Source organism: Pristiophorus japonicus, chromosome 19 (assembly GCF_044704955.1).
Source record: "Pristiophorus japonicus isolate sPriJap1 chromosome 19, sPriJap1.hap1, whole genome shotgun sequence".
Taxonomy (NCBI): Eukaryota; Metazoa; Chordata; class Chondrichthyes; family Pristiophoridae; genus Pristiophorus; species Pristiophorus japonicus.
Genome location: NC_091995.1, coordinates 4,003,081 through 4,029,959, shown reverse-complemented (window position 1 = coordinate 4,029,959; position 26,879 = coordinate 4,003,081). Strand labels below are relative to the sequence as shown.

Here is a 26,879-nt window from a genome sequence, read left to right as displayed (position 1 = left end):
GAGAACTGAAATAAATGCAGCATTTGCTGAACATTTGGAAGCTGATTTAAACCGATTGTTTTGTCTATTCTGGGACGGTTCTGTTGTTGTCACTGAACTAACCGGCTCCCACACTGTTTGCAGAATCCCGGGAATGCCCGAGACATCCCAGGAATGAGTTTCCATGATCTAGATACTAAGTTTGTCATTATTCCAGTGTTGCTCAAGTTATATTCCTCCATCATAAGTTCAGAAGTGGGGATGTCCATGATGATTGCCTACTTAAAAAAGCAGTCCGTGTCCGCATGTAGCAAGACCTGGACAACATTCAGGTTTGGGCTGATAAGTGGCAAGTCATATTCACGCCAAACAAGTGCCAGACAATGCATGTCTCCAGCAAAAGAGATTCTAACCACATCCCCTTTAAATTCAATGGGATTACCATTGCCGAATCCCCCATCAATATCCTGAGGGGTCACCATTGACTAGAAACTTAACTGAATAGCAACATAAATACCGTGGCTATAATAACAGGTCAAAGGCTGGATATTCTGGGGCAAGTGTCTCACCTCTTGACTCCCCAAAGCCTTCCCACCATCTACAAGGCACAAGTCAGTCTCAGAAGTGTGATGGAAAACTCTCCACCACTTGCCTGGAGGATTGCAGCTACAAAACCACTCAAGAAGCTTAACACCATCCAAGAAAAAGAAGCCGCTTGATTGCCACCCATTCACCACCTTAAACATTCACTCCCTCCATCACCGTCGCACCGTGGCTGCGGTGTGTACCATCTACAAGGTGCACTGCAGCAAGTCTCCGAGGCTATTTTTGACAGCACCTCCCAAACTCGCGACCTGAACTATCTAGAAGCACAAGGGCAGCAGACACATGGGAAAATCACCACCTCCAAGTTACACACCATCCTGACTTAGAAATATATTCCTTCATCATCGCTGGGTCAAAATCCTGGAACTTCCTCTCCAACGGCATTGTGGGATTACCTTCACCACACGGACTGTAGCGTTTCAAGAAGGTGGCTCATGACCACCTTCTGATGGGCAATAAATGTGATACCCACATCCCGGGAATGAATTTAAAAACTTCGGAACTCACATTACAATCCAGTTACAGTTCCATGGGTGTGTCTGGTATGGTGGGTGTAATAGTCACTGTGTCTGTGAGTGGCACTGATGTTGTGTTCCAGTATCTGACGCACCACTCAGATTTTTCAACTGCTTATAATCATAGAATCCTACAGCACAAAAGGCCCATTGTGCCTTTGCTGGCTCTTTGAAAGAGTGATCCAATTAGTCCCACTCCCCCTGCTCTTTCCCCAATGTTTTCTTTTTCCAGTGTATACCGTATTCCTTTTTGAAAATTACTGTTAAATCTACTTCCTCCACCCTGTCATTCAATGTATTCCAGATCAAGTCATTGTTTAAATAATCAACCACTCTTTTTTGCCAATTATCTTACAGATTTATGTATGTGATCCCCAGGTTTTTCTAATACAAAAGCACAATACAGCGGATGCTGGAAATCTGAAGCAGAAACAGAAAATTCTGGAAGTATCTCTAACTTTTTCCAGTTCTGATAAAAGGTCATCGACCTGAAACGTTAATCTGTTTCTCGCTCCACAGACTGCCAGACTGGCTCAGTATTTCCAGCATTTTCTGTTCGACTGCAGGTCTCTCTGTTCCTGCACCCCATTTAAAATTGTACCATTTAGATACAATGCCTCTCCTTATTCTTCCTTCCAAAATGCTTCACTTCACACTTCTCTGTATTCAATTGTATCCGCCCTGTGTCTGCTCATTTCACCAGCCTGTCTGTGACCTCCTGAAGTCTTTTACTGTCCTCCTCACTGTTTGTGTTTTATTTATTTCAGGAGGAAGCTTGTCGGAAGAGGAGGTAGGACATGCTCTTTACAGAATCTCTGCACAGTTTGTTAAAATAACTCAGAAAAGTGTTTATGGTAAACTTATAACATTAACTGTGTAATATTTACAGGATCAGTGAGGCCTATCCCGTGCTGTCAGTAGCAGATGGCGCCCTGTCTGTCGGAAAGTTCAACGGCCCTTTACAGTACACAGCGTGGAGAGAAATGATAGACGCCATTAACCCTGGTAAATCTCCTATATTCCTTTTCATGATTTATAAATCCAGATGAGAAGGGCCTAAACCGGCTCCCAGACCCTGGATTAAATGATCACAGATGTCCGTGTCTAGTCTGGAAGTCAGGAGTCTTTGCACTGGATAAGGGAGGGCTTGGGGTGATCTTACTGAAGTATTCAAAATCCTAAACCGCAGAGAGAAGATAAACATCCAGAGGTTTAACACAGTCACAGAGTCTACAACAAAGTAGCGATAGTCTCAAACTCAGAGAATGGCGGGAAAATATATCCGGGGGGAGGAGGTAGGATGGTGGGGGTTGTGGGGCGGAGGGGCAAAGCCGAGGAGCAGCCAGCAGCGGGCAGGACAATTCATGCACCTCCCGGCCACAGAGAAACTGTTACACGGAGAATAAATAGAAAGAACATGTTTTTATATCCGACCTTTCACGACCTCAGGACGTCCCAAAGCTCTTTACAGACAATGAAGAGTTTTTAATGTGTAGTCACTGTTGTAATGTAGGAAACGCCACAACCAGTTTATGCACAGCAAGCTCCCACAAGCAACAACGTGATAATGACCAGATAACCTGTTTTTATGATGTTGGTTGATGGATAAATATTGCCCAGGACACCGGACGGAACTAACTCCTTGCATCATTCCCTGTGGGGTTTCCATCGGTCCCTTTAAGGACCACAGGTTGGGCCATTCTACAGACTGTTCCAGTGGGTGGGACTTGCACAGCTCACGCACCGTCCAATGGAAGACCAAGATTGCATTGGGGTTACATGTACATTGTGGGATCCGGTTTGTATAAACTAATGAGGCTTCCCCCATGTTTAGTGCGGGAGCGCTGGATTCCTATTTCACGGCTGCGGCATAATTTCCCGGCGGGCCTTGGTGGGAACCAGGTGGGAAGCACTGCGGGTGGTTTTCGTCTCATTCTTGCTCCGTTTACGGTGTAAATCCGGGCGATTGTGAGACGTAAATCACTCCCAACTGCATTATGCGGAGCATATGGGAAGTAAGGAAGGCAGAGTTGGCTGAGGTTATCAGCAGTTTGAAGAGAGAGTTTGATAAGAAGTTGGAAAAAATGATAAATCCAAATAGGACTGAGCTGCCTGGGCTTGGAGAGTGGAATTGTGAGGGCTGGGGAGAGGGGAGATCTAATTTGAACACCCTGCCCTATATCGCAGCAGAAAACACACTTCAAAAGTAGATTAATGTGCAAAGTTAAAGCACATGGGATTGGGGGTAGTGTGCTGACATGGATTGAGAACTGGTTGTCAGACAGGAAGCAAAGAGTAGGAGTAAATGGGGACTTTTCAGAATGGCAGGCGGTGACTAGTGGGGTACCGCAAGGTTCTCTGCTGGGGCCCCAGCTGTTTACATTGTACATTAATGATTTAGACGAGGGGATTAAATTTGCGGATGACACTAAGTTGGGTGACAGTGTGAGCTGCGAGGAGGATGCTGTGAGGCTGCAGAGCGACTTGGATAGGTTAGGTGAGTTGGCAAATGCATGGCAGATGAAGTATAATGTGGATAAATGTGAGGTTATCCACTTTGGTGGTAAAAACAGAGAGACAGACTATTATCTGAATGGGGACAGATTAGGAAAAGGGGAGGTGCAACGAGACCTGGGTGTAATGGTACATCAGTCATTGAAGGTTGGCATGCAGGTACAGCATGTGGTTAAGAAAGCAAATGGCATGTTGGCCTTCATAACGAGGGGATTTGAGTACAGGGGCAGGGAGGTGTTGCTACAGTTGTATAGGGCCTTGGTGAGGCCACACCTGGAGTATTGTGTACAGTTTTGGTCTCCTAACTTGAGGAAGGACATTCTTGCTATTGAGGGAGTGCAGCGAAGGTTCACCAGACTGATTCCCGGGATGGCGGGACTGACCTATCAAGAAAGACTGGATCAACTGGGCTTGTATTCACTGGAGTTCAGAAGAATGAGAGGGGACCTCATAGAAACGTTTAAAATTCTGATGGGTTTAGACAGGTTAGATGCAGGAAGAATGTTCCCAATGTTGGGGAAGTCCAGAACCAGGGGTCACAGTCTAAGGATAAGGGGTAAGCCATTTAGGACCGAGATGAGGAGAAACTTCTTCACCCAGAGAGTGGTGAACCTGTGGAATTCTCTACCACAGAAAGTTGTTGAGGCCAATTCACTAAATATATTCAAAAAGGAGTTAGATGAAGTCCTTACTATTAGGGGGATCAAGGGGTATGGTGAGAAAGCAGGAATGGGGTACTGAAGTTGCATGTTCAGCCATGAACTCATTGAATGGCGGTGCAGGCTAGAAGGGCCGAATGGCCTATTCCTGCACTTATTTTGTATGTTTCTATGTTTCTAATACATTGTGGGAAGTGCTTTGAGACATTTGTCAGGAACATTAGAAATGTAAGTTTCTCCTTCAGATGTAATTGCAGTGTGTTTATTTCCGTCGCATTCCTTATACTGGACTCTGTCCTACCTGTGAAATATTTTATTCACAACACTACTTTCCTTGTGGCCTTTGGAAACAGCTGCTTAAACCCCAGTTTAGAACCAGGCAAGAAAGTCATCGCACCACCTTTGAAAGCAGCTTCACACAGTAACACTGATCCCAGCATCACTCACTTCGACCTGGACTCTCACCCACTTTCTCTGATCTGCTTTGAGTTATTCACACCAGTTTTAAATTCACATCAATGTCTGTCCTGATATTTTATACCAATATTCCTACTGCATAAAACATCAATATTCGGCTCAACGTTTCGTATTTTAATTTTTATTCTCTTGCTGAATTATTGTCTTTACTTGCAAAATATGTAAAATAAACAATCAGAAGCCAGCCTGCCTGCCTGAGAGTGTGTTCTCTGCTGGATCCACCTCCTGATCCATTGACCCCATTCCCACAAAACTGCTGCCCACCCAACTCACTGATTTAAGTGTTGCCACTTGGTAACCTCATTCACAGAAACAGTGTCAGTTTCCAGATGTAAACCGATGGCACACAACTCGACCTCTCCACCACCTCTCTTGACCCCTCCACTGCCAAAGTATTATCCAACAGATTGTCGGAAATCCAGTTATGGAGGAGCCGGAATTTCTTAGAGTTAAACATTAGAAATAATAATAGTCTGTCCTGAAATCTTCGCATGTGCACTACCATCGAAGTTCGGTCACACACGCTCAGTGCCCCACAGTTGCAGCTGCCGTACAATGGTACATAGTTGCAGCTGCCGTACAATGCGAGCTATGCTGTCCTCTGCTCCGTGGGAGAAGGCCGTGGAGAACACTGCATGGAGAGCGGGGAGACAGGTCGGAGGGAGAGACAGGCAAGAAATCAGGAGAGAGGGAGAGAGATGGGAGATCGGAAGGAGAGGGAGAGAGAGAGGGTGGGGGGGGGAAGAGAGAGGGAGCGGGGGGGGAAAGAGAGGGGGAGGGGGTGGAAGAGATGGGAAGAGAGGGGGAGGGGGGGAAGAGAGGGGGAGGGGGGAAGAGAGGGAGTGGGGGAGGGGAGGGAAGAGAGGGGGAGCGGGGGGAAGAGAGGGGGAGGGGAGGGAAGAAAGGGGAGGGGGGGAAGAGAAGGGGGGGGGTAAGAGAGAGGAGGGGAGAGAGGGCGTTGAAGAGAGAGACAGTGGAGAGACAGATGGAGAGAGATGGAGGGAGAGGGGGTGAGGGAGATCGGAGGGAGAGACTGAGGGAGAGGAGGAGAGAGAGGCGGGAAAGTGGAGGGAGAGAACGAGAGGGAGATCGGAGGGAGAGACAAAGGGGGAGGGGGAGAGAGGCGGGATAGTGAGAGGGGGCGATGGAGGGAGGGTGAGGGGGAAAGAGAGAGAGAGATAGAGGCGGATATCGGAGGGAGAGACAGAGTGGGAGAGAGAGGCAGGAGAGTGGGGGGCGGGGGGAAGAACGATCGGAGAGAGGCGGAAGAGAAACAGGCAGGAGAGAAGGGGAGCGAGATAGAGGGGGAGGTTTGGAGGGGGAGAGGGGTACGAAGGGACAGAGAGGGGTGATTGGAGGAAGAGGGTGGGAAACAGAATGGGAGGGAGGAGGTCAGGAGCACGGTCGGGGAGGGTGGTAAAGAGTACGGAGAGCACAGTGGTGATGGTGGAAGAACGTGATCCAGGTTTAAAGGTGCGTGTGTGTGTGTGTGTGTGTGTGTGGGGGGGCGGGGGGCGGGGGGCGTTGAGAGAGAGAACGTGATCCATATGGAAAGACTGGACAGAATCCAGAAGTCACGACACAGTTACTATTCACATCATAACCCAATAAACCTGTTAACAGTCCGTAACCAACACACAATGCAACGTCTATGGTGGGTGGGGGAGAGTAGGTCAGGAAGTTTGTGTGTGTGTGTGTGTGTGTGTGTGTGTGGAGGGGGGGGGGGAGGGGCGAGTAGGTCAGGATGTTTGTGTGAGTGTGTGGGGGGCGTGTTGGGGAGGGGGAGTAGGTCAGGATGTTTGTGTAGGGGTGTGAGGGGAAGGTGGTCAGGAACTTGTGCATGTGGGCAGGGCGGGGGGCAAAATTTGTTTTTATATTACTAGGCTGGTTTTTACACATGGACAGCTTTATGCAGCGTTTTCCAGAGTGAGAAGTTTAGATTCTGTTACAGTCTTTGGTGAATGAATAACTAGAAATCCCATATTTAAAAAGTACTGCTGCAATAAAGATACCAATTTGATGGCATATGTTTCGCAGGTCTCTGCTAGTTGAGAATTTAGCCATTGTTTCTGGAGCTTGTCAACAACTGTACACCTTTGTCATCAACTCCATCCCCTCCTCGGCCACTGCCCCAAGGTACCACACCCCCATTGCCAACCACACATGAGAACCAGCAGCAACATCTTATTTCTGGCTTGGAGCATGTTCCCACCTCGGGACCGTCCTCTCTCGTATTGGTCCAAGTGATGCATCGGCTGTCACCCACACCCCCCACAATGAAGCATCGCCTGAGGACCCCCTCGGCCAGGCAGCTTGGAGTCAGGACGGGAAGGGGAAGGGGGGGGTGCACCGGGGTGGAGGAAAGTGAGGTGCATGTGCGCAGGTGATGGTTGCGTTATATCTCCATCAGTGTGTACAATCTGGGCACCACGCTCCTGCTTTGCCTTTGTATTCTGTGTTGGTGGACATGTTGAACATGTGATTTACGTCAATGGTGGAAAAAGTGGGGTGTGGGCAGGGGTTGGGTGTTATTGGCTGTGATACTTATGATTTCAGACCAATGTTGGTATTAAACTTTTGTTATTGAACATAACCTTGTTGTGCATTGTCTCAGATAGCTGGTAGTTCCTTAACATGAAAGCGTTAAATACAAGTGAAAATCAATCAACGTCAACTTTAACTGGCACCAAGGTGATGGGCACCATTGATGTCTGAGCTGCACACACACAGCAGTGTGTCAGCGTTGTCACTCACATCAGCGTTCTTTCAGGCAAATATTTCCGATATAAGCTCCTCATGTAAGAGTGGGATTTAACAAATGCAAGCCACGCCACTAGCATCCGTCCCGGTTAGTTCCACTTTTTGTGGGCGTTTGTTGAGCCGGCGATATGTGTGGGAGGTGGTGAAATTGACGGTGGATGATCTCCATGGCCACTAGTTTGGGTAAATATGCTTTTAACGACCAAAAACAGTCGCCGGGTGTTATTATTGAATCTCGGTGTTAAGACGTGAGGAAAGTAATGCTGGGCAATAATATGGGCCTTGTAATCGCCCATTCTGCTGAATCCGCCCCAAAAAACTGGGTGGCCGGTAATATTTTTCTCGCCGTTAAGCTCATTGGGAAAATAACACTCGGCGATAAGTCTCCAAAAAAAGCCCGTCAGTTTTCATTTTGTGCCAAAATGGGCGATATCTGGGCATTATACGTAATTTCAGCAGTTAAATGGGAGTTAAGTGGGCATTAAGCAAGCAACAAATCTCAGATAAGGGGCCATCCATTTAAAACTGAGATTAGGAGGAATTTGTTCTCTGAGGGTTGTAAATCTGTGGAATTCTCTGCCCCAGTGAGCTGTGGACGCTGGGTCATTGAATATATTTAAAGCAGAGATAGATAGATTTTTGAGCGATAAGGGAGTAATGGGTAATGGGCAGTGGGCAGGGAAATGGAGTCGAGCCAATGATCAGATCAGCCTTGATCTTATTGAATGGCAGAGCAGGCTCGAGGGGCCAAATGGCCTACTCCTGCTCCTATTTTTTATGTTCTTGTATTAGTCTGGATTATTAGTCCAGTAACATAACCACTATGCTACCGTACTGTACCTATCTCTTTCCACCACTGGCTGAGCCAGCGGGAGAGAGTGATTTGTGCTCTGGAGAAATCCCGGTGCGCGGTAGCAGATATAAAGTTGTGCTGAAGATAAATGTTTTTTTTTTGGTCTGTTGCAGAAAATGAAATGCTACGGAATGAAATTGGTGAGTGCCCATTAATAATGGGGAGCTCGATCTGATGGTGACTGGACACCCAGGGGTGGTTGAAATGCAGTAATGAAGTGTGCGGGAAGAATGCTGATGGACTGTAACTGGGGGCCAGAGATGTAACACATTGATTGCCTCACCGTAGATCTCCCAATAGTTTGTATAGTCTCGTGTCAGGCATGCGGACAATGTGGCCTGCCCAACGGAGCTGTGGTCAGTGCTTTAATGCTTGGGCTGTTGGCCTGAGCGAGGACGCTAACGTTGGTGCGTCTATCCTCCCAGGGGATTTACAGGATCTTGCGGAGGCCGCGCTGGTGGTGTTTCTCCAGCAAGTTAAGGTGTCTACTCTATATGGTCCACCTCTCTGAGCCATACAGAGAGTGGGTGTCACTACAGCCTGCTTTTAGTGGGAGCTTGTTGTGCTGCGTTTCCCACATTACAACAGTGACCGAGGCAGTCTGACACTGAGTCAGGAGCTATATAAGTACAATGGGGGAGAAATTGGCCTCCTGTTAGTGCCTCCAGAGGCCGGTAACGGGGCACTGAGGGGATCACCGATGCCCGCAAATTTCCCTGGCGGTTTTGAGCTAGCGCTAACAGTTACCGCCATGCTCTCTTGTGCCCCATAAATATACTTCCCTCTGGGAGTGTTGGACCTGAAGTTCCCGGGAGCAGCAAATCGTTCTCGCCCGCCAAAAATTTAGCGATCCTTCAAATGTTAACACCCCGAACGGGGTACTACGCAATTTACAGCCGAATTATTTCAAGAGCATTCGCCACGATTTCTAACACGGATTTTATTTTCTACTTGCAGGGCAAGAGAAATTGAAGGCGGAACGAGGTAAGTGACAGAATGGCTCACAATGTGGGTCGCCGTACCATGATTCTTGCCGCATTTCCATGGACCTCACAGCGGGTCAGAGGGGCCAGGTCTGGTGTCGGACATCCGGCCAACAGCCCAAAGCGCATCAAATGGAAATCGTGCCTCATTTAACTGACGGCTTTCTCCTTTCTTTCAGAGTATGAAAACCTACGCAAGGAGATAGGTAAGAAAATAGACAAGTGGGTGACGGGGGAATTCACCCATGGGTGACTGGGAGATCACCCATTGGTCAGGGGGACACAGAGAGGGAGACACCCTGGGTAAGGGGGACACAGAGAGGGGAGATACCCTGGGTAGAGGGGATACGGAGAGGGAGATACCCTGGGTAAGGGGAACACAGAGTGGGAGATACCCTGGGTAAAGGGGATAGGGAGAGGGAGATAACCTGGGTAAGGGGGACACGGAGAGGGAGATACCCTGGGTAAGGGGGATAGGGAGCGGGAGATACCCTGTGTAAAGGGGACACAGAGAGGGAGATCCCCTGGGTAATGAAGACAAAGACCTGAGAGATCCCCATGAATAGGGATCTGACACTGGAAGGGGGTCGGGACAATTGTGCAGCAACACAATCGCTGCATTGGTGGCAGGCAATGTCCGAGCCCCCTCTCTTGCCCAACCCTATCGGAACTCCCCTGGGGCTGATCTTGCACACCGTGCGGGCCTTGGCATCAGGTGGCTCTGGGTGTAGACCTTGGGCCTTCTCTATCAGTCTGGGGAGGGAACGTGTAGGACTAGAGCCTGTATGGCCGCTGACAGCCCTGTCTCACACTTTATATTTGTTTGTCTGTTTCAGCGAAAGCTAAAGAAGCGGGGAAATCAGGTGAGGTGTGAGCACGCCCTGAGTTCAGTGAACACTACTTCTTGTACCAACCATGCTTATAGCCAAACGTACAAGGCGATGCCCCATAAGCATAACCATCGCCATAGAAACCAGTTATAACGGTTCCACTTACTACGGATGAAGTGGCCCTGCTATTGGGTAGAATTTGGAGAAGTTTAGCTATGAGCACAGATTGGATAGGCTGGGTTTCTGTTCTTCGGAACAGAGGAGGCTGAGGCCTTACTGAGCTGGATAGATTTATGAGGGGCCTAGTTAGGGTGGATATGAAGGATCTGTTTCCTTTGGCAGAGGGGTCAACAACCAGGGGGCATAGATTTAAAGAAGTTGGGAGGAGGTATTGAGGGGACATTGCTACACCCAGAGGGTGGAGGGGTTCTGAAACTCACTGCCTGAAAGGGTGGTAGAGGCAGAAACCCTCACCACATTTAAAACTGAGATGAGGAGGAATTTCTTCTCTCAGAGGGTTGTAAATCTGTGGAATTCTCTGCCCCAGAGAGCTGTGGAGACTGGGTCATTGAATATATTTAAGGTGGAGATAGACAGATTTTTGAGCGATAAGGAAATAAAGGGTTATGGGGAGTGGGCAGGAAAGTGGAGCTGAGTCCATGATCAGATCAGCCATGATCTTATTGAATGATGGAGCTGGCTCGAGGGGTCAAATGTCCTACTCCTGCTCCTATTTCTTATGTTTCTTATGTAAAAGTACTTGGATGTGCACTTGAAGCGCAGTAACCTGCAGTGCTATGGACCAAGAGTTGGAAAGTGGGATTAGGCTGGATAGCTCTTGGTCGGCCGACATGGACACGATGGGCCGAAATGGCCTCCTTCCTTGCTATAAGTTTCTATGATTCTATGATTGCGGACAATTCTTCAACGTGAGCTGGTCAGTTTTATCGAACGCTGATACTCGGAAGGGGTCCCCAAGAATCTGCTGTGCTTAGAATTTTCCTCCCGGACTGGGACAGATCCCGGAGCTGGAATTGAAAAGGTTTCTGGTAAAAACCCTCAGTGGTGATAATCGAAACGGTGAAACACCACTGGTGGAAACTTGACGTGCGGGTTGGGTTTGCTCCATGCCAACACGCTCCTCCCCCATCCCTGTCCTCCTCCTCCGTGGCTGAAGGGAGTGGGAGATGCACAGGGAGCCGGAGTTATTTATCGATCATGGCTCGGTGTGGGTCAGTCAGCAAGCTTACAGAGTCGCACTTACAAAAAAAACTGTAGGCCATTTGACACAGGAGTCTGAAATTCGCTGATGGTTCTCGGTATAAGACACACTTAAACCCCAACTTGTGATCTTCACCCAGTGTTTACTTAACTGCAAATTGACGGTCTGGCCTTGGAGGGATATAACTTCACCTGAGCAGCAGAATAATACATTATGCATTGTGGCACAGTGTAACATGCCATGCCACACGAGGTCGTTCAGTATAACAATTACTTAAAAGAAAATCCTATCTTTGGAATAGGATACTTTTACCATATTTTATTAAAACATCTCTGATGTAACAACAACTCTCGAAGTAGGGGGCACAGTCTCAGGATAAGGGATCAGCCATTGAAGACGAGATGAGGAGGAATTTCTTCACTCGGAGGGTTGTGAATCGTTGCAATTCTCTATCCCAATGGGCTGTGGATGCTGAGTCTCTCAATATATTCAAGGCTGAGATAGACAGATCTTTGGACTCTGGGGAAATCGAGGGATATGGGGATGGGGCGGGAAAGTAGAGCAGAGGTAGAAGATCAGCCATGATCTTATTGAATGGCGGAGGATGCTCCAGGGGCCACTGGACCGACTCCTGCTCCTAATTCTTATGATGCTCAGCTTTTGAGTTCAATTTCTGCTATAATTAATGTAATTGTAATAAACTGCCTTGGACCATGTATTACAATTTTCTCTCCCATCTCTTTTCTGTCCAGAATGTGAGAAACTGCTCCAGGAGTTTGGTAAGAGACAATTCACAAAATTCCGCATGTTGGGATTGGGGCTTCAGCTTACGATCGACTAGATTTTTAATAGGGATTGTGTGTTCATGAATTACTAAAAATTGGGCTGATTGTCCTGGGTTAGCTCCTGGTGCTATTGGGTTACCTGGTTCACTGTTAATGGGAAAATACCTGCCCTGGGAGTGTTTGATGGGATAGTGTAGAGGGAGCTTTCCTCTGTATCTAACCCGTACTGTACCTGCCCTGGGAGTGTATGATGGGACAGTGTCGAGGGAGCTTTACTCTGTATCTAACCCTGTGCTGTACCTGCCCTGGGACTGTTTGATGGGACAGTGTAGGGGGAGCTTTACTCTGTACCTAACCCGTGCTGTACCTGCCCTGGGAGTGTTTGAGGGACAGTGTAGAGGAAGCTTTACTCTGTATCGAACCCGTGCTGTACTTGCCCTGGGAGTGTTTGATGGGACGGTGTAGAGGGAGCTTTACTCTGTATCTCACTCTCTGTACCTGTCCTGGGAGTGTTTGATGGCACAGTTAGAGGGAGCTTTACTCTGTATCTAACCCGTGCAGTACCTGCCCTGGGAGTGTTTGATGGGACAGTTAGAGGGAGCTTTACTATCTATCTAACCCGTGCTGTACCTGCCCTGGGAGTGTTTCATGGGACAGTGTAGAGGGAGCTTTACTCTGTATCTAACCCCCTGTACCTGCCCTGGGAGTGTTTGATGGGACAGTGTAGAGAGACCTTTACTCTGTATCTAACCTGTACTGTACCTGCCCTGGGAGTGTTCGATGGGACAGTGTAGAGGGAGCTTTACTCTGTATCTAACCCCCTGTACCTGCCCTGGGAGTGTTTGATGGGACAGCATTGAGGGAACTTTACTCTGTATCTAACTGTAGCCCATCAGTATTAGGAAGTCTGGTACGTACTTGCCGATGACTTTCGAATGGATTAGATATAGAATAAAGCTCCCTCTATACTGTAAATAAAGGTATGAGGGCAGAGTTGGCTAAAGTGGAGTGGGAAAATTGATTAAAATGTAGGATGGTTAATGAACCCTGGCGTACATTTAAGGAGATATTTCACAACACTCAAGAAAAATATATTACAGTGAGGAGGAAAGAGTGTAAAAGAAAAGATAGCCATCCTTAGCTAAGTAAAGAAATAAAGGATGGTATCCAATTAAAAACAAAGACGTACAAGGTGGCCAAAACTAGTGGGGGGGACAGAAGATTGGGAAGCATTTAAAAGCCAGCAAAGAATAACGAAAAAAATGATTAAGAAAGGGAAGATAGACTATGAAAGTAGCATGAAATATAAAAACAGACAGCAAGAGTTTGTATTGGTATATAAAAAGGAAAAGAGTGACTAAAGTAAATGTTCGTCCCTGAGAGGACGAGACCGGGGAATTAGTAATGGGAAACATGGAGATGGCAGAAACTTTGAACAAATATTTTATATCTTTCCTTACGGTAGAGGACACTAAAAATATGCCAACAGTGGATAGTCAAGGGGCTATAGAGGGGGAGGAACTTAACACAATCACAATCACTAAGGAGGTGGTACTCAGTAAGATAATGGGACTAAAGGCGGATAAATCCCAAGGACATGATGGCTTTCTTCCTCGGGTCTTAAGAGGAGTAGCAGCAGAGATAGTCGATGCATTGGTTGTAATTTACCAAAATTCCCTGGATTCTGGGGAGGTCCCAGCAAATTGGAAAACTGCAAATGTAACGTTCCTTTTTAAAAAAGGAGGCAGACAAAAAGCAGGAAACTATGGACCAGTTAACCTAACATCTGTGGTTGAGAAAATGTTGGAGTGCATTATTAAAGAAGCAGTTGCAGGACATTTGGAAAAACAAAATTTAGTCAGGCAGAGTCAGCATGGATTTATGAAGGGGAAATCATGTTTGACAAATTTGCTGGAATTTTTTGAGGATCTAACGAACAGGTTGGACAAAGGGGAACCAGTGAATGTTGTGTATTTGGACTTCCAGAAGGCATTTGACAAGGTGCCACATAAAAGGTTACTGCACAAGATAAAAGTTCACGGGGTTGGGGATAATATATTAGCATGGATAGAGGATTGGCTAACTAACAGAAAACAGAGAGTCGGGATGAATCGTTCATTCTCGGGTTGGCAATCAGCAACTAGTGGGATGCTGCAGGGATCAGTGCTGGGACCCCAACTATTTACAATCTATATTAATGACTTGGAAGAAGGGACTGAGTGCAACGTAGCCAAGTTTGCTGACGATACATCGATGGGAGGAAAAGCAATGTGTGAGGAGGACACAAACCTTCTGAAAAGGACATAGACAGGCTAAGTGAGTGGGCAAAAATTTGGCAGATAGAGTATCATGTTGGAAAGTGTGAGGTCATGCACTTTGGCAGAAAAAAAATCAAAGAGCAAATTGTTATTAAATGGAGAATAATTGCAAAGTGCTGCAGTACAGCGGGACCTGGGCGTACTTGTGCATAAAACACAAAAGGTTCGTATGCAGGTACAGCAAGTGATCATAGGCCAATGGAATCTTGGCCTTTATTGCAAAGGGGATGGAGCATAAAAGCAGAGAAATCTTGCTACAGCTAACCAAGGTATTGGTGAGGCCACACCTGGAATACTGTGCGCAGTTGTGGTTTCCATATTTACGAGAAGATATACTTGCTTTGGAGGCAGTTCAGAGAAGGTTCACTCTGTTGATTCCGGGGATGAGGGGGTTGATGTATGAGGAAAGTTTGAGTAGGTTGGGCCTCTACTCATTGGAATTCAGAAGAATGAGAGGTGATCTTATCGAAATGTATAAGATTATGAGGGGGCTTGACAAGGTGGTTGCAGAGGGTTCCACTGACGGAGGAGACTAGAACTAGAGGGCACGATTTTCGAATAAGGGGCCACCCATTTAAAACAGAGATGAGGAGAAATTTCTTCTCTCAGAGGGTTGCAAATCTGTGGAATTCACTGCCTCAGAGAGCTGTGGAAGCCGGGACATTGAATAAATTTAAGACAGAAATATACAGTTTCTTAAATGATAAGGGGATAAGGCGTTATGTGGAGCCGGCAGGGAAGTGGAGCTGAGTCCATGATCAGATCAGCCATGATTTATTGAATGGCAGAGCAGGCTCGAGGGGCCGTATGGCCTTCTGCTGTTCATATTTCTTATTTTCTTATCCATCGACGTTAGGTTGACTGGCCTGTAGTTGTGAGGTTTATCCACCCTCCCCTGTTTAAAACAGCAATGTAACATTTGCAATCTGCCAGTCCTCTGGCACTAACCCCAGATCCAAGAAGAATTGGATGATTGTAGCCAGAGCCTCTGCAATTTCCACCCTTACTTCCCCCAGTAACCTAAGATGCATCCCATCCAGACCAGGTGACCTTTCTACTTTTAGGAACCCATATACACAAACACACACACACACAAACAACAACTTGTATTTATATAGCACCTTTAACTTAGTGAAACATCCCAACACGCTTCACAGGAGTATTGCAAGATAAACAAATTGACACCGAGCAGCATACTTAGAAATTAATGCAGGTGAAAGAGGTAGGTTTTGAAGAACATCTTGAAGGAGGAAAGAGAGGCGGAGAGGTTTAGGGAGGGTGTTCCAGAGCTTGGGGCCCAGGCAGCTGAAGGCATGGCCACCGATGGTGGAGCGATTATAATCAGGGATGGTCAGGAGAGCAGAATTAGAGGAGTGCAGACATCTCGGGGGGTTGTGGGGCTGGAGGAGATTACAGAAATAGGGAGGGGCGAGGGCCATGGAAGGATTTGTAAACAAGGGGGAGAACTTTGAAATCAAGGCGTTGTTTAACCGGGAGGCAATGCAGGTCAGCGAGCAAAGGCGTGATGGGTGAGTGGGACTTAGTGTGAGTGAAACTAGGCGGTCTTAGTTATTCTGCGGATATCTGGTCGAAAGCTCATTTCAGGGTCAAATAAGACACCAAGGTTGTGAACAGTCTGGTTCAGCCTCTCCATCTCTCTACTGCTCTATCCTCCTTTCGGTCTTCCCTTAAATCCTACCTCTGTGACCTTTTGGTCATCTGCTGTAATTTCTTCTTATGTGGCTCTTTGTCAAATGTTTGTAGTATAACACTCCTGTGAAGTGCCTTTGGATGTGTTACTACGTTAAAGTCAAGTCCTGACCTGGTGCCCGCAGTCCTGGGAATGGACACTCCCCTGTATCTCCCTTAATTTACCCTCAATTATTGTGCAGAGTTGTCCGTTCCACTTCTCACTCAGTCTGTCTCTCTTTCACATTCTTTCTCTCTTTTTCTCTCTCTCTCCCCCTCTCTCTTTTTCTCTTTATCTCTTTCTCTCTGTCTCTCTCTCTGAGTCTCTCTGTCTCTTTCTCTCTCTCTCTCTGTCTCTCTCTCTGCCTCTCTCTCTGCCTCTCTCTCTGCATCTTTCTCTCAGTCTATCTCTCACTCTGTTTCCCTCTCTCTCTGTCTCTGTCTCACTCTCTCTCTGTCTCTCTCTCTGTCCCTCTCTCTCTGTCCCTCCCTCTCTCTCTCTCTGTCCCTCCCTCTCTCTCTCTCTCTCTTCCTCCCCACTCTCCCTCCCTCCCCCTTTCCCTCCCTCCCCCTCTCCCTCCCTCCTCCTCTCCCTCCCTCTCTCCCTCCCTCCTTCCCCTCTCTCTCTCTCCCTCCCTCCCCTCTCTCTCTCCCTCTGCCTCTCCCCCTCCCTCGCTAATGCAAACAAATTGAATTGAGTCTGGGTGCCAGTTCTGCCCACAGAGGGTGAAGGATCTCCTTGCTGGGGACCTGGTCCCTGGGTACCACAGGCCTACCTCGTTTTACATGGCCATTATTGAAATGTGAGCCGAGGCAAATGGAATGTTGGCCTTTATTGCAAGGGGGGTGGAGTATAAAAATAGAGAAGTCCTGCTACAACTGGACAGGGTATTGGTGAGGCCACACATGGAGCACTGTGTACAGTTTTGGTCTCCGTATTTAAGGAAGAATATACTTGTATTGGAAGAAGTTCAGAGAAGGTTCATTAGGATGATTCCAGAGATGAAGGAGTTGTCTTATGAAGAAAGGTTGAGCAGGTTGGGCCTATACACGTTGGAGTTTTGAAGAATGAGAGGTGATCTTATTAAAACATATAGGGCCCTTAGAGGGATTGGCAAGGTGGATGCAGGGAGGAAAATTCCATTCATAGGGGAAACTAAAACTAAGTGACACAATCTCAGAATCAGGGGCCGCCCATTTAAACCTGAGATGAGGAGCAATTTCTTCTCTCAGAGGGTTGTAAATCTGTGGAATTTTCTGCCCCAGAGAGCTGTGGAGGCTGGGTCATTGAATATATTTAAGGTGGAGTTAGACAGATTTTTGAGCGATCAGGGAATAAAGTGTTATAGGGAGCGGGCAGGGAAGTGGAGCCGAGTCCATGAAAAGATCAGCCATGATCTTATTGAATGGCGGAGCAGGCTCGAGGGGCCAAATGGCCGACTCCTGCTCCTATTTATAATGTTCTTGTATTAGTCCAGGCCTCTGGATTACTGGTCCAGTAACATATCCACAATGCCAGCGTACCGTACCTATCTCTATATACTACTGGCTGAGCCAGCGGGAGAGGGTGATTTGTTTCGGGAGAAATCCCAGTGCACGGTAGCAGATAGCAGTTGGGGTGAGGAATAAAGCGATGCTGATGACTGATGTGTTTTTTTTATCTGTTGCAGAACATGACCGGCCACGGACTAAATTCGGTGAGTGCCCGTTAATAACGGAGAGCTCGATCTGATGGTGACTGGAGACCCAGGGGTGGTTGAAATGCAGTAATGAAGTGTGCGGGAAGAATGCTCGTGGACTGTAACTGGGGGCCAGAGATGTGACACATTGATTGGCTCACTGTGGATCTCCCAATAGTTTGTACAGTCAGAAAGGGAAGAAAGAACTTGCATTTCTATAGCGCCTTTCGCGACTTCCGGACGTCCCAAAGCACTTCACAAGAAATGAAGTGCAGAGGAACATCAGAGATCAAGCGTTTTGGGACTTGCTGTGCTGTGAGAGGCGCTATAGAAATGCAGGTCTCTTTCCATCTTTTTCAACCCACACAGTGAAGCTGATTCATCTGCTCATTTCTTTCATTGCTGCTTCTCGTCATCATAGGCAGTCCCTCGAAATCGAGGAATACTTGCTTCCACTCCAAAAATGAGTTCTCAGGTGGCTGTCCAGTCCAATTCGGGAATTACAGTCTCTGGTTGTTGGAGGAATTTCTCCAGCAAGTTGAGGTATCTACTGTATATGGTCCAAGCCTCTGAGCCATACAGGAGGGCGAGTGCCACTACAGCCCCCTGTTAGTGGGAGCTTGCTGTGCGCACAGTGACTGCTGCATTTCCCACATCACAACAGTGATCGTAAGACACCCCGAGGCATTCTGACACCGAGTCAGGAGCTATATAAGTACGACGGGGGAGAAATTGTCCTCCCGTTAGCGCCTCCAGGAGGCGGTAAGGGGGCACTGAGTGGATCACCGACACCTGCGAACTTTTCTAGCAGTGTTGATTACCGCCACGCGCTCTTGCGCCCTGTAGGTATACTTCCCTCTGGGAGCGCTGGAGCTGAAGTTCCAGGCAGGAGAAAATCGTTTTCGCCCGGAGACAATTTTGTGCTCCTTCAAAAGTTAACGCCCCGAATGGGGCGCAACGCAATTTACAGCCCGAATTCTTTCATGAGCATTCACCACGATTTCTAACACGGATTTTATTTTCTACTTGCAGGGCAAGAGAAATTGAAAGTGGAACGAGGTAAGTGACGGAAAACCTCGTGATGCGGGTCGCCATACCGCGCTTCTTGCCGCGTTTCCGTGGACCTCACAGCGGGTCGGAGGGACCGGGTCTGGTGTCGGACATCCGGCCAACAGCCCAGAGCATATCAAATGGAACTGACTGCTTTCTCCTTTCTTTCAGAGTATGAAAACCTACGCAAGAAGATAGGTAAGAAAATAGACAAGTGGCTGATGGGGAAGATCACTCATAGGTGAGGGGGACACAGAGGGGAGATACCCTGGGTAAGGGGGACACAGAGAGGGAGATACCCTGGGTAAGGGGGTTAGGGAGAGGGAGATAACCTGGGTAAGGGGAAAACAGAGAGGGAGATACCCTGGGTAAGGGGGATAGGGAGAGGGAGATACCCTGGGTAAGGGAGATAGGGAGAGGGAGATACCCTGGGTAAGGGGGATAGGGAGAAGGAGATACCCTGGGTAAGGGGGATAAGGAGAGTGAGATACCCTGGGTAAGGTGGATAGGGAGAGGGAGATACCCTGGGTAAGGGGGACACGGAGAGGGAGATACCCTGGGTAAGGGGGATAGGGAGAGGGAGATACCCTGGGTAAGGGGGATAGGGAGAGGGAGATACCCTGGGTAAGGGGGACACAGAGAGGGAGATACCCTGGGTAACGGAGATAGGGAGAGGGAGATACCCTGGGTAAGAGGGAATAGGGAGAGGGATATACCCTGGGTAAGGGGGAATCGGGAGAGGGAGATACCCTGGGTAAGGGGGACACAGAGAGGGAGATACCCTGGGTAAGGGGGATAGGGAGAGTGAGATACCCTGGGTAAGGGGTTAGGGAGAGGGAGATACACTGGGTAAGGGGGACATGGAAAGAGAAGATATCCTCGGTAAGGAGGACACGGAGAGGGAGATACCCTGGATAAGGGGGATAGGGAGAGGGAGATACCCTGGGTAAGGGGGACACAGAGAGGGAGATACCCTGGGTAAGGTGGTCACAGAGTGGGAGATACCCTGGGTAAAGGGGACACAGAGAGGGAGATACCCTGGGTAAAGGGGACACAGAGAGGGAGATACCCTGTGTAAGTGGGACACAGAGAGGGAGATACCCTGGGTAAGGGGGACATAGACCTGAGAGATCCCCGTGGATAGGGATCTGACACTGGAAGGGAATTGGGACAATTGTGCAGCAACACAATCACTGCATTGGTGGCAGGCAATGCCCGAGCCCCCTCTCCTGCCCAACCCTATCGGAACTCCCCTGGGGCTGATCTTGGACACCGTGCGGGCCTGGCATCAGGCGGCTCTGGGTGTAGGCCTTGGGTCTGCTATCAGTCTGTGGGGGACCGTGTAGGACTAGAGCCTGTATGGCCGCTGACAGCCCTGACTCACACTTTATATTTGTTTGTCTGTTTCAGCGAAAGTTAAAGAAGTGAGGAAATCAGGTGAGGTGTGAGCACGCACTGAGATCAGTGAAATACCGATACGGTTCGTACTGTAACATTTCTATTGTGTGTCAGACAGTCTTAACACTATTTAAATCAAAAGGTACAGACACTATCACTTCTACCACCCATGCTTACAGCCATCTCTACCAGGCAATGCCCCATAACCATATCATCATCATGAGCAGTCCCTCGGAATCGAGGAAGACTTGCTTCCCCTCTTAGAATGAGCCATTAGGTGGCTGAACAGTCCAATACAAAAGCCTCAGTCCCTGTCACAGGTGGGACAGACAGTCAATGAGGGTAAGGGAGGTTGGGACTGGTTTGCTGCACGCTCTTTCCGCTGCCTGTGCTTGTTTCCTGCGTACATTCGGCGATGAGACTTGATGTGCTCAGCACACTCCCGGATGCACTTCTTCACTTAGGGCAGTTTTGGACAGGGACTCCCAGGCGTCGGTGGGGATGCCGCACTTTATCAGGGAGGCTTTGAGGGTGTCCTTGTAACATTTCCTCTGTCCATCCTTGGCTCGTTTGCCGTGAATAAGTTCCGAGTAGGGAGCTTGCGTTGGGAGTCTTGTGTCTGGCATACGGACAATGTGGCCTGCCCAACAGAGCGGATCAAGTGTGGTCAGTGCTTCAATGCTGGGGAGGCTGGCCTGGTTGAGGATGCTAATGTTGGCGCGTCTGTCCTCCCAAGGAAATTATAGGTTCTTGCGGAGTCATCACCTCCACCAGCCTGTCCTCGCCGCACAGCACTGCCCCCCAGTCATCAAGATCCACGGCGCGGCCCTGGACAATGTGGACCACTTCCCATACCTCCTGAGCCTTCTATCAACAAAAGCCGACATTGATGAGGAGATTCAACACCGCCTCCAGTGTGCCAGCGCAGCCTTCGGCCACCTGAGGAAAAGAGTGTTCTAACAACAGGCCGTCAAATCTACCACCAGGCTCATGGTTTACAGGGCTGTAGTAATACCCGCCCTCCTGTGTGGCTCAGAGGCATGGACCATTTACAGTAGACACCTCAAGTCACTGGAGAAATACCATAACCATAACCATCACCATAGAAACCAGTTATAACAGCGCCGCTTACCACGGATAAAGCTATCGGGTACAATTTGGAGAATTTTAGCTATGAGGACAGATTGGATAGGCTGGGTTTGTTTTCTTGGAACACAGGAGGCTGAGGGGAGACGTTACTGAGGTGTATAAAATTATGAGGTGGATAAGAAGGATCTGTTTCCCTTGGCAGAGGGGTCAACAATCAGGGGACATAGATTTAAAGAAATTGGTAGGAGGTATTGAGGGGAATTTTCTTCACCCAGAGGGTGGAGGGGTTCTGGAACTCACTGCCTGAAAGGGTGATAGAGGCAGAAACCCTCACCACATTTAAAACAGAGATGAGAAGGAATTTCTTCTCTGAGGATTGTAAATCTGTGGAATTCTCTGTCCCAGAGAGCTGTGGAAGCTGGGTCATTGAATATATTTAAGGTGGAGATCGAAGATATTTGAGCGATAGGGGAATAAAGGGTTATGGGGAGCAGGCAGGGAAGTGGAGCTGAGTCCATGATCAGATCAGCCATGATCTTATTGAATGGTGGAGCAGGCTCGAGGGGCCAAATGGCCTACTCCTGCTCCTATTTCTTATGTTTCTTATGTAAATGTACTTGGATGTGCACCTGAAGTGCCGTAACCTGCAGGGCTACGGACCAAGAGCTGGAAAGTGGGATTAGACAGGATAGCTCTTGGTCGGCCGGCATGGACACGATGGGCCGAAATGGCCTCCTTCCGTGCTGTAAATTTCTATGATTCTATGATTGCGGACAACTTTTCAACGTGAGTTGTTCAGTTTTATCGAACGCTGATAATCGGATGGGGTCCCCGAGAATCTGCTGCGCTGAGAATTTTCCTCCCGGACCGGAACAGATCCCGGAGCTGGAATTGAAAAGGTTTCTGGTAAAACCCTCAGCAGTGATAATCGACTCGGTGAAACACCACTGGGGTTGGGTTTGTTCCGCGCCAACACGCCCCTCCCCCATACCCCAACCCCGTCCTCCGCCTCCGTGGCCGAAGGGAGTGGGAGATGCACAGGGAGCCGGAGTTATTTATCGATCGTGGCTCGGTGTGGGTCAGTCGACAAACTTACAGAGTCGCACTTACAAAAAAAACTGTCGGCCATTTGACACAGGAGTCTGGAATTCTCTGAGGGTTCTCGATAGACCTGAGAGATCCCCGTGGGTAGGGATCTGACACTGGAAAGGAGTCGGGACAATTGTGCAGCAACAAAATCGCTGCATTGGGGGCCAGGCAATGCCTGAGCCCCCTCTCCTGCCCAACCCTATCGGAACTCCCCTGGGGCTGCTCTTGCACACCGTGAGGGGCCTGGCATCAGGTGGCTCTGGGTGCAGGCCTTTGGCCTTCTCTAGCAGTCTGGGAAGGGAGCGTGTAGGACTAGAGCCTGTATGGCCGCTGACAGCCCTGACTCACACTTTATATTTGTTTGTCTGTTTCAGCAAAAGTTAAAGAAGCGAGGAAATCAGGTGAGGTGTGAGCACGCACTGAGTTCAGTGAAATACCGAGACGGTTCGTACTGTAACATTTCCGTTGTATGTCAGACAGTCTTAACACTATTTAAATCAAAAGGTACAGACACTACCACTTGTACCACCCATGCTTATAGCCATCTGTACCAGGCGATGCCCCATAACCATAACTGATACGCTCATAATAAAGGATGAAACTGAGTACTGTGAACAATGAGTAAGTGTGACCTTAGCTCCTTTAATAAGTCTCCAGAGTGCAGGTACCGCGTGGATGGCCTGCTTATATACTGTGCTCCCAAGGGATGCTGGGATCCCTTGGGACTCCAACAGGTCCGCCCTCTGGTGGTGGTGCCAAGGGTTAAATACAAAGCCATAACCATCGCCATAGAAACCAGTTATGACGGCGCCGCTTACTACGGATGAAGTGGCCCGACTATTGGGTAAAATTTGGAGAATTTTAGCTATGAGGACAGATTGGATAGGCTGGGTTTGTTTTGTTTGGAACAGAGGAGACTGAGGCCTTACTGAGGTGTATAAAATTATGAGGGGCCAAGATAGGGTGGATAAGAAGGATCTGTTCCCTTGACAGAGGGGTCAACAATCAGGGGACATAGATTTAAAGTAATTGGTAGAAGGTATTGAGGGGAAATTTCTTCACCCAGGGGGTGGAGGGGGTCTGAAACTCACTGCCTGAAATGGTGGTTAGGCAGAAACCCTCACCACATTTAAAACTAAGATGAGGAAGAATTTCTTCTCTCAGAGAGTTATAAATCGGTGGAATTCTCTGCCCAGAAACCAGAGAGCTGTGGAGACTGGGTCATTGAATATATTTAAGGTGGATATAGACAGATTTTTGAGCGATAGGGGAATAAAGGGTTATGGGGAGTGGGCAGGAAAGTGGAGCTGAGTCCATGATCAGATCAGCCATGACCTTATTGAATGGTGAAGCGGGCTCGAGGGGTCAAATGGCCTACTCCTGCTCCTATTTCTTACGTTTCTTATGTAAAAGTACTTGGATGTGCACTTGAAGTGCAGTAACCTGCAGGGCTATGGACCAAGATTTGGAAAGTGGGATTAGGCTGGATAGCTCTTGGTCGGCCGGCATGGACACGATGGGCCGAAATGGCCTCCTTCCGTGCTGTAAGTTTCTATGATACTATGATTGCGGACAATTCTTCAACATGAGCTGGTCAGTGTTATCGAACGCTGATACTCGGAAGGAGTCCCCGAGAATCTGCTGCACTGAGAATTTTCCTCCCGGACCAGAACAGATCCCGGAGCTGGAATTGAAAAGGTTTCTGTTAAAAACCCTCGGTGGTGATAATCGACACGGTGAAACACCACTGGCGGAAACTTGACGTGCGGGTTGGGTTTGCTCCGTGCCAACATGCCCCTCCCCCATCCCCGTCCTCCACCTCCGTGGCTGAAGGGAGTGGGAGATGCACAGGGAGCCAGGAGTTATTTATCGATCGTGGCTCGGTGTGGGTCAGTCGGCAAGCTTACAGAGTCGCACTTACAAAAAAAACTGTCGGCCGTTTGACACAGGAGTCTGAAATTCTCTGAGGGTTCTCGGTATAAGACACACTTAAACCCCAACTTGTGATCTTCATCCAGTGTTTATTTGTTGCAAATTGACGTTCTGGCCTTGGAGGGATATAACTTCACCTGAGCAGCAGAATAATACATTATGCATGGTGGCACAGTGTAATGAGCCATGCCACACGAGGTCCTTCAGTATAACAATTATTTAAAAGAAAATCCTATCTTTGGAATAGGTTATTTTTACCATATTTAAAAAAAAAATCTCTGATGCTGCAACGCCTCTCGAACTAGAGAGCACAGTCTCAGGATAAGGGGTCAGCCATTTAAGACCGAGATGAGGAGGAATTTCTTCACTCGGAGGGTTGTGAATCTTTGTAATTCTCTATCCCAAAGGGCAGTGTCCGCTGAGTCTCTGAATATATTCAAGGCTGAGATAGACAAATCTTTGGACTCTGGGGGAATCGAGGGATATGGGGATCGGGCGGGAAAGTAGAGCTGAGGTAGAAGATCAGCCATGATCTTATTGAATGGCGGAGGATGCTCGAGGGGCCGCTGGGCCGACTCCTGCTCCTAATTCTTCTGATGCTCAGCTTTTGAGTTCAATTTCTGCTATAATTAATGTAATTGTAATAAACTGCCTTGGACCATGTATTACAATTTAATTTTCTCTCCCATCTCCTTTTCTGCCCAGAATGTGAAAAACTGCTCCAGGAGTTTGGTAAGTGATTATGCACAAAATTCCCCATGTTGGGATTGGGGCTTCAGTTTGTGATCGACGAGAATTTTAATAGGGATTGTGCGTTCATGAATTACTAAACATTGGACAGATTGTCCTGGGTTAGCTCCTGGTGCTATTGGGTGACCTGGGTTCACTGTTAATGGGAAAATACCTGCCCTGGGAGTGTTTGATCGGACAGTGTAGAGGGAGCTTTACTCTGTCTCTAACCCCCTGTACCTGCCCTGGGAGTGTTTGATGGGACAGTGTGGGGGGAGCTTTACTCTGTATCTAACCCATGATGTACCTGCCCTGGGAGTGTTTGATGGGGCAGTGTAGGGGGAGCTTTACTCTGTACCTAACCCATACTGTACCTGCCCTGGGAGTGTTTGATGGGACAGTGTAGAGGGAGCTTTACTCTATATCTAACACTTGCCTCGCCTATCAAGATTAGGAAGTCGGGTACGTACTTGCCCATGACTTTTGAATGACCATTATAAATAAAGGTATGAGGGCAGAGTTGGCTAAAGTGGAGTGGGAAAATAGATTAACATGGAAAATAGAAAATAGGTGCAGGAGTAGGCCATTCGGCCCTTCGAGCCTGCACATAAAATGTAGGATGGTTGATGAACACTGGCGTACATTTAAGGAGATATTTCACAACTCTCAAGAAAAATATATTCCAGTGAGGAGGAAAGTCTGTAAAAGAAAAGATAGCCATCCGTAACTAACTAATGAAATAAAGGATGGTATCCAATTAAAAACAAAGGCATACAAAGTGGCCAAAACTAGTGGGAGGACAGAAGATTGGGAAGCTTTTAAAAGCCAGCAAAGAATAACTTAAAAAATGATTAAGAAAGGGAAGATAGACTATGAAAGTAAACTAGCATGATATATAAAAACAGATAGCAAGGATTTGTATAGGTGTATAAAAAGGAAAAGAGTGACTAAAGTAAATGTTCGTCCCTTAGAGGACGAGACCGGGGAATTAGTAATGGGGAACATGGAGATGGCAGAAACTCTGAACAAATATTTTATATCTGTCCTTACGGTAGAGGACACTAAAAATATCCCAACAGTGGATAGTCAAGTGGCTATAGGGGAGGAGGAACTTAACACAATCACAATCACTAAGGAGCTGGTATTCAGTAAGATAATGGGACTAAAGGCGGATAAATCCCCAGGACCTGATGGCTTGCATCCTTGGGTATTAAGAGAAGTAGCGGCAAGGATAGTGGATGCATTGGTTGTAATTTACCAAAATTCTCTGGATTCTGGGTACATCCCAGCAGATTGGAAAACTGCAAATGTAATGCTCCTATTTAAAAAAGGAGGCAGACTAAAAGCAGGAAACTACAGACCAGTTAACCTAACATTGGTGGTTGGGAAGATGTTGGAGTCCATTATTAATAGAATAGTAGCAGGACATTTGGAAAAGCAAAATTCGGTCAGGCAGAGTCAGCATGGATTTATGAAGGGGAAGTCATGTTTGACAAATTTGCTGGAATTCTTTGAGGATATAACGAACAGGGTGGACAAAGCAAAACCAGTGGATATGGTGTGTTTGGACTTTCAGAAGGCATTTGACAAGGTGCCACATAAAAGGTTACTGCACAAGATAAAAGTTCATGGAGTTGGGGATAATATATTAGCATAGATAGAGGATTGGCTCACAAACAGAAAACAGAGAGTCGAGATAAATGGTTCATTCTTGGGTTGGCAA

General features: G+C 47.8%; 1 protein-coding gene across 1 annotated transcript in view; it reads left to right on the top strand.

Moving 5' to 3' along the window:
• The window catches only part of LOC139229628 (zinc-binding protein A33-like), a 143,984-nt gene that overhangs the window by 1,173 nt on the left and 115,932 nt on the right, over positions 1 to 26,879 (top strand). The window contains exons 4-9 of the mRNA XM_070861140.1: positions 1,868 to 1,890; positions 1,990 to 2,105; positions 8,477 to 8,503; positions 9,321 to 9,347; positions 9,526 to 9,552; positions 10,183 to 10,209. Of these exons, the coding sequence (XP_070717241.1) occupies positions 1,868 to 1,890; positions 1,990 to 2,105; positions 8,477 to 8,503; positions 9,321 to 9,347; positions 9,526 to 9,552; positions 10,183 to 10,209 (247 nt within the window). The remainder of the gene's footprint in view (positions 1 to 1,867; positions 1,891 to 1,989; positions 2,106 to 8,476; positions 8,504 to 9,320; positions 9,348 to 9,525; positions 9,553 to 10,182; positions 10,210 to 26,879) is intronic.